This window comes from Electrona antarctica, assembly GCF_951216825.1.
Source record: "Electrona antarctica genome assembly, chromosome: 7".
NCBI lineage: Eukaryota > Metazoa > Chordata > Actinopteri > Myctophiformes > Myctophidae > Electrona > Electrona antarctica.
Window position 1 is genome coordinate 25913497 of NC_136812.1, and position 13051 is coordinate 25926547.

The 13051-nt window shown below is 41.3% G+C and overlaps 2 protein-coding genes across 2 annotated transcripts; both read left to right on the forward strand.

Annotated features, from left to right (window-relative positions):
* Window positions 1-442: 442 nt before the first annotated feature.
* On the forward strand, window positions 443-6451 carry zap70 (zeta chain of T cell receptor associated protein kinase 70; the record flags this gene model as incomplete). The annotated part of the gene is made up of 12 exons (XM_079505917.1): window positions 443-847; window positions 1090-1250; window positions 1441-1579; window positions 1823-1904; window positions 2509-2531; window positions 2620-2662; window positions 3033-3222; window positions 3411-3620; window positions 4506-4698; window positions 5177-5317; window positions 5500-5612; window positions 5832-6451. 12 exons carry the CDS (start codon window positions 443-445, stop codon window positions 5935-5937), a joined length of 1806 nt encoding a protein of 601 aa, XP_079362043.1. The 3' UTR covers window positions 5938-6451.
* Window positions 6452-7032: 581 nt separating this feature from the next.
* Window positions 7033-12571, forward strand: mob3a (MOB kinase activator 3A). Its single transcript, XM_079505906.1, has 4 exons — window positions 7033-7260; window positions 8116-8683; window positions 10464-10666; window positions 11954-12571. The coding sequence occupies exons 2-4, from the start codon at window positions 8266-8268 to the stop codon at window positions 11981-11983; spliced, it is 651 nt and encodes a 216-aa protein (XP_079362032.1). The 5' UTR covers window positions 7033-7260; window positions 8116-8265; the 3' UTR covers window positions 11984-12571.
* Window positions 12572-13051: the final 480 nt, after the last annotated feature.

Genomic DNA, 13051 nt, shown 5'->3' on the forward strand with positions numbered 1-13051 from the left:
CTAAACTTTGATCACGCTAAGAAAGTGAATCCATCCAGCGACGATGCATAGCCTAGAATAGGCATGGCATGTGGCACGGTGATTGGTTTAATTATTGTAAGGCCCAAAGCACACCTATGCATAATGTAACGGGTAGCAGAGGTGTTTTAAGGATTTACAGTAGGCTAGCCAATAGCCAATTTTACGGGGCACTACACTTACACAATACTAAATCCCCAAATTACGGATAAAGTGCCCCTGACACAAGATAAGGCCCATAATCTTCAACCCTGCAAAAGCAATTCATTTCTGTGCTTCTGTGTGTGTCTCTCTCTACCTTTAGTTCTGTTTCATCAAGAATCCAGTTGTCCAGCACCATTATCCATCCTCCAACACCAACTCCAATACCTGTTAATAAAAACGGAACTCCCAAGTCAAACAATACTCCTGCCACGGGGCCACCATGTCTGTTGATCCTGCGTCCGAGCTGCCTTTCTACTATGGCAGCATCAGTCGCAAGGAGACAGAGGAACAGTTGAAGCTGGCCGGGATGGCGGACGGTCTTTTCCTGCTGCGACAGTGTCTCCGCAGTCTAGGAGGCTATGTCCTCTCCATGGTGTGGAGCCTGGAGTTCCAACACTACCCCATAGAGAAACAGCTGAATGGGACATATTGCATCGTAGGAGGCAAGTCACACTGTGGGCCGGCAGAGCTCTGTGAATTCTACAGCAAGGATCCAGACGGGCTGGTGTGTACTTTGAGGAAACCATGCCTGCGCTCCTCCGACACCCCCATACGGGCCGGGGTGTTTGACAGCCTGAGAGCGAGGATGTTGATGGAGTATGTAAAACTGACCTGGAACCTAGAGGTGTGTCTTTGCTCCATGATCCATGGTTAGATTTTAAATGTTGGCATACCATACCACTGTACCAGCCACTGATTATTCAACCATGAATATGTTTTGTTGTGCTCATCCCTAGACTCTTTCGATTGTGGCTAATACTTCACACAACCTTGTCACTCACTGTTATTTTGTGACACGGTCATACAGCAAAGTATAGTTTGGCTTTTATAGAGGTGGACAATGACTGTATGTCTGTTTGTGTCCAGGGAGAAGCAATGGAACAGGCCATTATTAGTCAAGCTCCTCAACTGGAGAGGCTGATTGCCACTACAGCCCATGAGAAGATGCCTTGGTACCATGGTAAAATATCGCGTGCAGAGGGCGAGAGGCGGCTTTACTCTGGTGCACAGCCAGATGGAAAGTTCCTGTGAGCAGTTCGATCTTATATTGATTCTCTATTTTGTGTGTTTTCCCGCACATTCGCTTTTTTATTGTTCGTCCAACAACCTCCATAAAGACAAAGATCGACTTGTTTTATCTACCATTTGTTGTGCTTTATTTAAGACAATTGAGAGATCTTTGTTGTTTTTTAATGCAGTTTCCTTTCTATTCCTTAGGGTGAGAGAGAGAGATGAGTCTGGTACTTTTGCACTGTCTATGATTTATGGGAAATCAGTATACCATTATCAGATCTTCCATGACAAATCGGGGAAATACGCCATGCCAGACGGGAGCAAGTTTGACACTGTATGGCAGGTAGGCCTGTCTTAATGCATTACTGTAGAAATATACAGCACAAATGTAGGCTTAGCTTCCTCATTAATGTCACGTCTGGAACATTCTTCAAAGCATTTTTCGAATAATCCTGTTCTGTGTATGTGATGAAAGTATTTCACGTTCCACCATCACTATACAGTATTGACATGTTCCATTACCTGTCATATCTTCCCCCTTCCCATTCTCTTCCTCTCTCTGTCAACTTTCCTTTTGTCACACCAGCTAGTTGAGTACCTGAAAATGAAGCCTGATGGCCTGGTGGCTGTTCTCATGGAGGCATGTGTCATTGGCAAAACTGATAGTGGTACTGAAAAGCATCCATTTATTTTCTTATTTTATATATTGTTGCTGTCGGGTGGAAACCTTTCCAAAACTTTAAGGAAATTAAAAAATAACCTGTGTTCCAATGCACCAAGAGTCAAGACTAGTTATTATTTAGTCACGTTAGTTCGTTAGTTCTCGTTATTATTTTTCATCGTTAAATATTTTATAAAACCCACACTCTTCACTTTTACTTTCATTTTTATATTTTTCACCAAATTGCAGATCTGCGTTGTGTGTGTGTGTGACACTGTAATATGGCGAAGAAGGGTAGCCTATTTATTAATTTAGGAACAAAAACATAACAAATGGGAAAAGTGGATATATAGGATATCGTCACTGTCAGGTGGACACCTGGATGGATGGATGGATGATGGATGGATGGATGGATGGATGGATGGATGGATGGATGGATGGATGGATGGATGGATGGATGGATGGATGGATGGATGGATGGATGGATGGATGGATAGATAGATAGGAAATAAACACTGGGGGGGGGCTCATTTTTGTCAAAGTGAATTGTGTAAATTAATTTTACATTTCAATTAATTAATACACTTCTCATATTTTAAATTACTTTTCAGACACACCTGTTCTTCCATCAGTAGTAAGTATTGACAACATTCGGCACCGTTTTTTGTTAGTTTGTTTTAAAAAAAAATCCACTGAGATAAATTGTTATGCTTTCATTTCAGAGACGGCCTCATGGAAATGGAAGATATACATCGCCCCCTTCAGGTTTGTAGATTATTGTCCCAGACTTCATTTGATAGCTTTTCTGTCTTTTAAGACACTATCACACTACTATAAGACACAGACACTACAACAGTTGAACCATCATTTCAAAATGGTATCAAAAAATGCACAGTAAATTTCTCTGCTACATAATTGTCATTTTGATATAGTAATGGCCTTACATTTAACTATCGGTAAGGTAATACATTGAAAAACAACAGAAACCAAGAAACATCCAACGCAGGGTGAAGAACATACTTATTATATTATGTTTGAATTCATACACACCCTGCAATGCAATTTGGCTAGCAGGATCTCTAAACTATGAACCTAAACCTCTAAACTTCTCTGTGACTTAACTTTGGCTTTTTAGCCTTCAAACCAGTCCCCCACACAGACCGTGAGGTTCTGCCCATGGACTGCAGTGTGTTTGACAATCCATACCATAACCCTGATGATCTGAAGAAGTTCAACATCCAGAGAGATCAGCTAATGATTGACGAGGTGGAGCTGGGCAGTGGCAATTTTGGCTACGTCAGGAAGGGAGTCCTCAAAACAGAAAAGTAAGGGCTAGTGTTTCTATATTGTTTGTAGCACTGCACTACTACAACACAGCCCTAATGTAGGTTAGTGTGTACTGTACGTTTTAGTGTATGGTTGTGAGCATGTTTGGGTGTTCCTGAGTACCTGTGTGCACACCGTTGTGCGACAAAGGATAAACATTCTTCTCACTTTATGTCTGCTGTCACAGGGGCCAGATAGATGTGGCCATCAAAGTGCTAAAGAATGACAATGAGCATACCAAGTCGGAGATGATGAGAGAGGCAGAGATCATGCACCAGCTGAGCAACCCCTACATTGTGCGCATGCTAGGCCTGTGCAATAGTAAGAGTGAGAACCTAATGCTGGTCATGGAGATGGCCTCTCTTGGACCGCTCAACAAGTTCCTCTCATCCAGGAAGTACGTACAAGTTGTGTGTGTGTGTGTGTGTGTGTGTGCGTGCGTGCGTGCGTGCGTGCGTGCGTGCGTTAAGGGATTAACTTGGTCATGGTCATGGTACCATAGAGAAGAATATTAACCAGTTTCAAGTTTCAACCAGCATGTTATTATATAGGCGCAGTCCACAACAACTGCTACTTATAGATAAGATGTTTTTGCTATGAAGTATACAGGATTTAGAGATTCCATGTATGCAGATGATTCAGGTGTTGGATTTCCTTTTTCCATCTGTGAACCTCTGAAGTGTGATCATGCAGGTCATGCAAAAAGGACAAGGTTGGGTGCTAGTCTGCTGAATGGTCATATCATACTGCAAGTGTATATGGGGCATTTTTAAAATCGGTAGCCAAGGCCACTGTGAAACTGGCTGGTGTGTGATACCGTGCTACAATATTTATATATAGGTGTCTGTAGCCTCAGTGGGACTGACCCAGCTGACAGGGCAGGTATCATGTTGGCAATCACAGAGCAGATCAGGTCAGAGGCGTATAGTCTTAAGCACACACAAATAATACTGTCTGCACAAGTGGCAAATGATCTGCCTTTCTATAGCGGCTTTATCCACAGCATTTTACAATGTGCATTAACCCATTCATAGACAAACACTGATGGCAGAGACAACCATGCAAGGCACCATGCTCATGGACACTTCGAATCAAAGCCAGGAAGACCCGGGGCGGGTATTGAACCGTTGGTCTTCCGGTTCCCAGATTGCTGCTCTACCTCCTGAGCCGCAGCCACTGATGCCCCCAATGCACATACACAAATGCCCACACATTCACTCTCTCCCCTCATGCATTGTTCTCTATGTTTTCTCTCTTTTCCTCTCACCCTATCCTGGGACAGGGATTCTGTCACCATGGAGAACATTGTCAACTTGATGCACCAGGTGTCAATGGGCATGAAGTATTTGGAGGAGAAGAATTTTGTACACAGAGACCTGGCGGCTCGTAATGTCCTGCTAGTTAACCAACAGTTTGCCAAAATCAGTGACTTTGGGCTGTCCAAGGCCCTGGGGGCAGATGATAACTATTACAGGGTAGGGATTCATTCCTTGTTTTGTTTTAGTTAGTTGGATTAGTTGGATTGCTTCTTTTGATTGAATCCCACAAGGGTGCTTATAATGTGCAGTAAAAATTATTCAAGGTTCAAAGTTTTTAATCTTGTATGTACTACAATACTGTGGCAACATTGCAGGCATTGAAATTCGTTACAGCATGCACACAAATATGGTCTTACAAACTGACCCTGCTATATTGGGCCTTGACGCTCTGGTACCATTTGACCAGCATTGAAATAGTTAATTATAGGGATATGTGGATATCACTGCTCCTCTGACATTTAATTACCTTGCCTGGTATAAATAGACTCATTGGCATTGTGTCAATAGTTCCAAAAATCTAAGTTATTGCATTTAATAACTGACTTACCCACAGAAAATATTGTGCAGGCTTCATTTTTGTGTTGTAAACATGTTGGTTCCTTTTATCAAAAATGTAATATTTTATCTTACACAGGCTCGCGCTGGAGGGAAATGGCCACTGAAGTGGTATGCTCCAGAGTGTACAAACTACCACAAATTCTCCAGTAAAAGCGATGTCTGGAGTTTTGGTATCACCATGTGGGAAGCTTTCTCGTATGGAGGCAAACCATATAAGGTACTAGCAGAGCAGCCATGCAGAATCATTGACAGCAGCCAAAAAATATGTATTCCATAGCTCAATCTTCAACATTCAGTTGAACTGTTTCTGTTTTATTATTTTTATAATTGTCTTTGTCACATGGGAACAAGAGAAAGTTATTTCTTTTTTGTTTTCACTTCTGTCCCAATGCTATACAGAAAATGAAAGGTCCAGAGGTCACCCGCTTTATTGAAACTGGGAACCGCATGGAAAGTCCACCAGGATGTCCAGTTCGAATGTATGCAGTGATGAAAGACTGCTGGATATACAAGTGAGGCTCTCAATTCATGAATCTCTCATTTTCTGATTTGTTATGTGGTTAAGTTACTGATTTCAGTCAGCATGTGATGTCGCTCGTTCTTGATAATGTGCTTCACTGGAAAAATGCTTCCAGAATTGCAACTTGCAGCAATACGATACATTTCAGGTTTTATGACATTGCTGGCCACTGATGACCACAACATTGCTGTGGATTTTCTTTCTCTCTCAGGGGAGAGGACCGTCCAGACTTCAAGAAGGTTGCAGAGTCCATGAGGGCTTACTATTACTCCATATCCGGCAAGGCCCAGTCTCACACTGTTGAGCCTACGAAGTAAAAATCTGGGCGGAATTTTAATTCTGAAATTATATTAAAAAAAAAAAAAAAAAGACCCTTAATGGCTTAGTTTTACACTTCCAGAGTTAAACTGACTCTCTGGATTTTAAAGTGTATCAAGCAGAAGGATACAAGGGACATTCTGTCCTGCATGGCTCTCACAATGCATCCTTTCAATGGACACCAACAAGCAAAACAAAGAGCTTCTTATGAACTCCGCACACTGATCAGCTTAGCTACAGTACTGTTACAGTTAAACAAGCCTCATTCACATCAATGAATGAATGTGTAACCCATGCAAGGGACATCTCTGTCTTGAAAATGTCTTTGAGAGCAGGATTATGAGTTATTAGAGTTGGTTTGAGTGATGTCTTGGACTCTTGTCTACACAAAGTAAAAATGGAGGCATGTACAAATAAAGAACATATATTTGTATAGTACATTTTATATACAAAGATAATTTCAAGAAATAAAGTGCATTTAAAAGAAGAAAAAAATAAAAAAATAAACAGAAGATGACTTAATGAGGATCATAGTGATGATGGTGATAAGAAATTGATATAATATAATTAACAATAATAGGCTTAAATACACACACATAGACACATTCTATATGTTGTAGGGTATTATTATTATTATTATTACGCAGGCCAATATAGCCTACATTTCCAGGAGGTTAAACCATGGGTTGAACTATGTATGATGAATTCCTGTTCTGTTCTTTGTCTATATAGAAGTGTCTATTTGTACGTCTCTAAATGTTTTGATGAATTGAACATGGTGGACCCTCTTGTAAACAAGTGTAATGCTTAATTGGGTCGTCCACTCACAGTTAACAGCCTTTGTATTGAGTTTGTGCTTGAAATGTACTGTAATTCTGCAAACTGTTAATAAATATTTCAATCAATCAATCAATCAATCAATGTGTTGTCTTGTCTAATAAAGTCATGTTTTATTCAGATATTCATTTTGGTTTGATAAATAATCACGGGGCCTTGTGGGCTTGTTATAAATGTGTTATGAAATAACACGCGAAACAAATAGGCTTTTTCAGATCTAGAGTTCAGACTGCCTACAAACCTCGGGCGGTACAGTGTCAGTGACGTATCATCAAAGGAAGTACTTTTTTCGTTTTGTAGGGAGGAGTCAGTCGTTAGTTTGCCTAAAGTGATATGTTTATTGAATGTTTAGAAATGCTACAATTGCTATTACAACATGTATTCATAATGTAGGCTGTGCGTGTTACATGGTCTTAATCTATCGAACAGTATTAGCAGACGACAGGATCGAAGGAAACATTGAACGGAACAGGAAGGCGGAACAAGTAAGTTCGAGGAAAGTGGTTTTCAGCAGTAGGGTATTTCGTCTCCGTTAGATCGCCTGGCTGAATTTGATGTCGGTTTGTAACTATTGGGCTAAGCATGGTGTGTTTATAAGGGAGGAATAGCATAGTATGTACATGTATGTGTGTAGATCCATTACCTGCAACAAGTGCTATCGATCGCCATACTCACGTCACGGATTAAACTGCGTACAGTCGTCTTGCATGCGCCCATCAGACATTTCATCTGTACTTTTACGTGGGAGACTGTAAAAGCCAAACCCGAACTATATTAATTGCGTAGTTATATTGAGGTGTAAAGGATACAATACAGGCAGATGCGATCATTGACCAAACACTATAGAATTACATTTGGTCATGTTTTGGTGTGGTGGTGGTAAATTTACTGTCATTCCCCAAATTCTTCGTTTTACCGCCGCAGCGCGTGCCTAAAATAGGAAATGAGTCAGGTCGAGTCAGTTTGCAACATTGCAGCATGGGCTAAGCTACGCCTCAGCCTAACTATCAATATTATGATCATTCATGATATCAGTCTCTCTCCCTTTAAGACTTTTGGGGTTATCTCACATTGGCTGGAGCTGGAGGGGAAGTTAGTTTATTTATTACAATTTGCAGGCCAGCGACAAAGCACTATTTACTCTTCTGTTGTATAATCTCCACCACGCCATCATACCCTTGCAGCCATTATCGTTTTAATGGATTATGTTTTGTACACTTCATTTTAAATCTTGATCTCCCAGATTAGACCCTGCAGCTGCATTATAGAATGAATAGCCAGCAAAAGATAGTGCTCATTTGTTAACCCCCACTCTCTCATCTCTTTTATCATACTCACAGGAACACAAACTGTGTCAAGACAAATACAATCAGACAGTCCATAACAACAGCTCTATCCTCACTGTTTACACAACCTATTGACTGTTTCCATTTCACCAGTAAATAATTCACCGCAACCATTCAAACAAATTTCCGTTGCCACATGCGACCATGTCCATGGCCCTGAAACAAGTCTTCAACAAAGACAGGACATTCCGGCCCAAGCGCAAGTTTGAGCCCGGAACGCAGCGCTTTGAGCTGCACAAGAAGGCTCAGGCATCTCTGAATGCTGGTCTGGACCTGAAGCAGGCGGTTCAGCTGCCCCACGGCGAAGACCTCAATGACTGGGTGGCTGTGCACGCTGTAGATTTCTTCAACCGCATCAACCTCATCTATGGCACCATCAGCGACTCATGCACCGACCAGTCCTGTCCCGTCATGTCTGGTGGGCCCAAGTACGAATATCGCTGGCAGGATGAGCACAAGTACAAAAGACCCACTGCCCTGTCAGCGCCTAAGTACATGAGCCTGATGATGGATTGGATTGAGGTACAGATCAACAATGAGCACATCTTCCCCACCAACATCGGTAAGTATCGAGAACAGATACAGTTGATGACCATGGTTTCTTCTACCACTACCAACCTAACCTCGCGTCACCAGGCTTTCCACCTCGGAGGAAAGCCTGGTCTGTGTTACAAAATTGCTGTGTGATCCGGTCGGGAGGGGATGATTGTGACCGCACATCGCACTTACTATGCAAACGTGCAGGAAGCCTGTAATGCTCAAGCGTCCGTCACATCACGCTCTTCATGTAATGCTGCACACACACAACACACGGGCGACACGCCACGCCACTACACACACACAGTCACACACACGCGCGCACACACACACACACACAGACACACAGACACACAGACACACACACACACACACGTGGGCGACACCCACTCCAAGAAAGTGTCAGCTACTCAGCTCCGGAGAAACAGACGACCCCGCATTAAACCAGCAAATGTCGCATCACGACTTTTGATTATTCCTTCTAAATCTGTGTATATAAAATATAGCTAACTGGTCGAATCTCTTAGTTACATCAATATTGTTCTTATAAGATTGTTGGTTTGTATTAAGATTATAAAGATCGCTTTTGTCATTTTGACTGCAGGGACTTATACATATACAAGTATAGTTTTGTGAGAGTTCTTTCAAGTGTAGGCAGCATCTGTTTTTGGAACCACTTTCAATGGATGAACAAGACATGCTTTAAATAATTCTGTGCACCGAGAGAGACCGTATGGAATTTTTCATTGAGATCATCGTTTTGTTATGATGATCCCAGCATTGTCCGCTTTCTGTTATCTAAATATTCACACTGCCTTGGCTTGCATAGCTTGGCATTGAAGCATCCCAGCAATGGATTTATAATTGGCCATGCCAATGCTATCTACATGCGCCTATGATTAGACATGATGACCTTAGCTCATGTCCTCTGGAACAGATTCCTGTAATATTATTAGATTAACATAAGCAAAACCTTAAAGTAAATTACTCAGTCAAGCTACAGGCTTACCCCCAAACCAAGTGGCCCCAAGTTTTTCCAATCCGATGCAGGACGGTGATAGTGGCTGTGTCATGACTCAACAAGTTGCTCAGACAAAGGCACTATTAAGACAAGTGATTAAGATGATGATGAACCTACAGCCAATTACATTACAACCAGTGAATGATTTTTTTTTTGTTGAACTTGTTCCTATAGAGGGAAAATAATGTATTTTGCAAATAACCGCCAGTAGAGTGAAAATTGCCTAGCCTTAATTGCAACCACAGACCGCGGTAAACCTGTAAACGGAAGTTTACATGGTACATGAAGCATTTATATAGCGCCTTTATCCAAGGCGCTTTACATAGATTGTGCAATGTGCATCACATTTACCCATTCACACACACACACACACACACACACACACACACACACACACACCGATGACAGGGGAAACCTGGGGCAATTTGGGGTTCAGTGTCTTGCTCAAGGACACTTTGACACTATACTCTGAGGGAGCCCGGGTTTGAACTGGCAACCCCCATCCGGCCACTCTACCCCTGAGCCACCCCGCCGCCCCAACATGGAAATATAATGTGAACGGATTCTGTAAGCTGTAGTCTTGTTGCAGTTTTCAAATGGGGTTGAAGTGGGTCTAATTTTATTTTAGCACATGGCAATTTAGTACAGCTGCTAGGACTATCACTGCATATCATAACATATCAAAAATCATATAAATGTTTTGACTTTGTGTTCTTGTGTGAACAGAAATGCATTGAGAGACTGTCATGACTTAAATATGTTTTTCTTTCTGCTTGATTCCAAGGTACTCCTTTCCCCAAGACCTTCATGCAGGTAGCTAAGAAGATCTTGTCACGTCTGTTCCGTGTGTTCGTCCACGTCTATATCCACCACTTTGATCGTGTGACCCAGATGGGGGCTGAGGCTCACGTCAACACCTGTTACAAGCATTTCTATTACTTTGTCACCGAGTTCAACCTCACCGATCACAAAGAGCTGGAACCTCTGGTTAGTAAAAAAAGTAAAAGACAAAGATCTCTCTCTCTCGCACACACACACACACACACACACACACACACACACACACACACACACACACACACACACACACACACACACACACACACACACACACACACACACACACACACACACACACACACACACACACACACACACACACACACACACACACACACACACACACACACACACACACACACACACACTCTCTCTCTCTCTCTCTCTCTCTCTCTCTCTCTCAATTCAATTCAACAGGCTTTATTGGAATGACATTTGACAAGTGTTACCAAAGCACAATTACAATTATGACATGAAAAATAAACAACATAGGCCTGGGCCGTGGCTCAGCGGTCCAGGCACCTTGGCCGGTAGTCCGAGTCTGGCAGTGTGCCGCGGGCTCGACTCCCGATCCCAACGGCCTTTGCTGCATGTCACTCCCCCATCTCTCTCTCCCATTTCCTGTCAGCTTACTGTCTGTCCCTCTATATAAAATAAAGGTGAAAGCCGCAAAAAAATAAAAAAATAAATAAACAACATAATGAATATCAATGAAATAAATAAAGCAGGTGTATCAATGAAATGAAATAAATAAAGCAGTTGGTGCGGTAAGTAAAACATGGCATATATCAGTGTCCTACTGGTTGTCCCTTTTTCTTATGACAGGAATTGACAAAACTGCACATTCTTTCTGTTCCCCCAGGAGGAGTGGTAATTTCTCCCTTTCTGTCATACTTCGGAATTCTGCGCAATTTGATTCAAATTTTGGAAAGAAGTCCTCTAAAATGTTTGTGTAGTTTTGACATTGTGTTAAGAAGTGTAACTCTGTCTCTATTGCTCCGTCATCACAGTCACCGCACACCTCCTCTCTGGGCCTCTCTGTGTCTACCCTAAAATATTGCCAAACTATGATCACTCTGTCTGTACATTGTCAATGTCTTTCTCAGGTTTTTTTATCAGTTACTGTGGTTAGGTAGTCTGCCACTACTCCTGCCTCTCGCTCTCTCTCTCTCATACTGTATACACACACACACATACAGGAGAGGTGTGCAAGCTATATACTGTATGCTTAGATGAACGGAAGTGGGGAGGAGGCTCCACTTCCGCTTTATTTTTTACTCATGGTATAGAGCTTCCCTTGCTCCAGACTATATGACGGAAGACGCGAGACTTACATAATGATAAACAATATACATTGACAGTTCCTTAATGGTTACTTATTATGCAGTTATTTATGTATGTTTTGCTGCTGTTTGGGCCTTTTGTCTCTCACAGAAAGAGATGACCTCTCGGATGTGCCACTAAGGGAGCACCACTGACCAGCTGACACATTCCCAACTGTAGACCACATGATCCGTCCACTCCACAGACCACATAGAAGACTGCAGCAGAGTTGAGAACAAAATAAAAACCAAATCGAAAAGAGCCTTTATTTTTATATTTAAGTACTGTAATCTATTTTAACCATGTAGGTTTTAACCAGGAACATTGTAAGGCATTCTATTTGTTTCAAAGTCTGAGCATTTTATGAGAGCACAGTATTAAGAGGTATATGTTTGTGTTGTTGATGTTTTCTTTTTATTATTTGAATCATTCCTAGGTATTTTTGTCCTAATCTTTCTCATCTAAAGTCTCATCTTAAAAATTGTAACTGTACATAATATAAGATTCTTAGTATGTTGTTACATTAAAATAATTCTTAAACCTCTTTTTTGATGTGAATGTGAATGCTGTTCCCCCATTTTCCTGACATTAATAGCTGTCAGGTCATCTATTTACCAGAGTTTGCTTCAATATAGTTTTCCACTTTGTTTAACACTCAATGTGACATTGTCATGAACAAATATGTCTGTGGCACTGTCAAGACGATCTTTGATAAAAATTACAAACGTTTTCATACTGTTATTATTGTGTTATTGTAATGTGCAATGAAAGCACTGACTACTGATACAGTGATAAGACAATTATTGAAATCCCAAACACTACTGTTGTATAGAGTATTAAGTATACAGTGGCTGATGTCAGGTTTTCTTCAAAATTGGCAGGATACTGATTTGATTGATGTAGAAATACAATTGTTTTAAAATGTGTAGCACATTGGAATATAAACTATGGCACATTAGGAGTCCAATAGTATACTGTACATTTAGTGCTAGGTCTTTGTTTCTAGTAATATTATTGACTGCTCATTTTGTATGTCCGTGGGTGGCTAAGGTGATGGCGGCATGGTGATGATGACCCCTGGTCAACATTCTCATGTGCCTGGAACTGCCTGTAGAAAATGTTCAACACAACTTTTACAAAAAATTCTGAAGTCAACCATACTTATACTGGGACCTAAAAAATAAAATAAAAAAACATAAATATCTGCAA

Coding starts and splice junctions, on each gene's coding strand:
- mob3a (XM_079505906.1), top strand. CDS start 8,266: ATGTCCATGGCCCTGAAACAAGTCTTCAACAAAGACAGGACATTCCGG. Junction 8,684..10,463: donor CATCTTCCCCACCAACATCG/GTAAGTATCGAG, acceptor CTTGATTCCAAG/GTACTCCTTTCCCCAAGACC. Junction 10,667..11,953: donor ACAAAGAGCTGGAACCTCTG/GTTAGTAAAAAA, acceptor TGTCTCTCACAG/AAAGAGATGACCTCTCGGAT.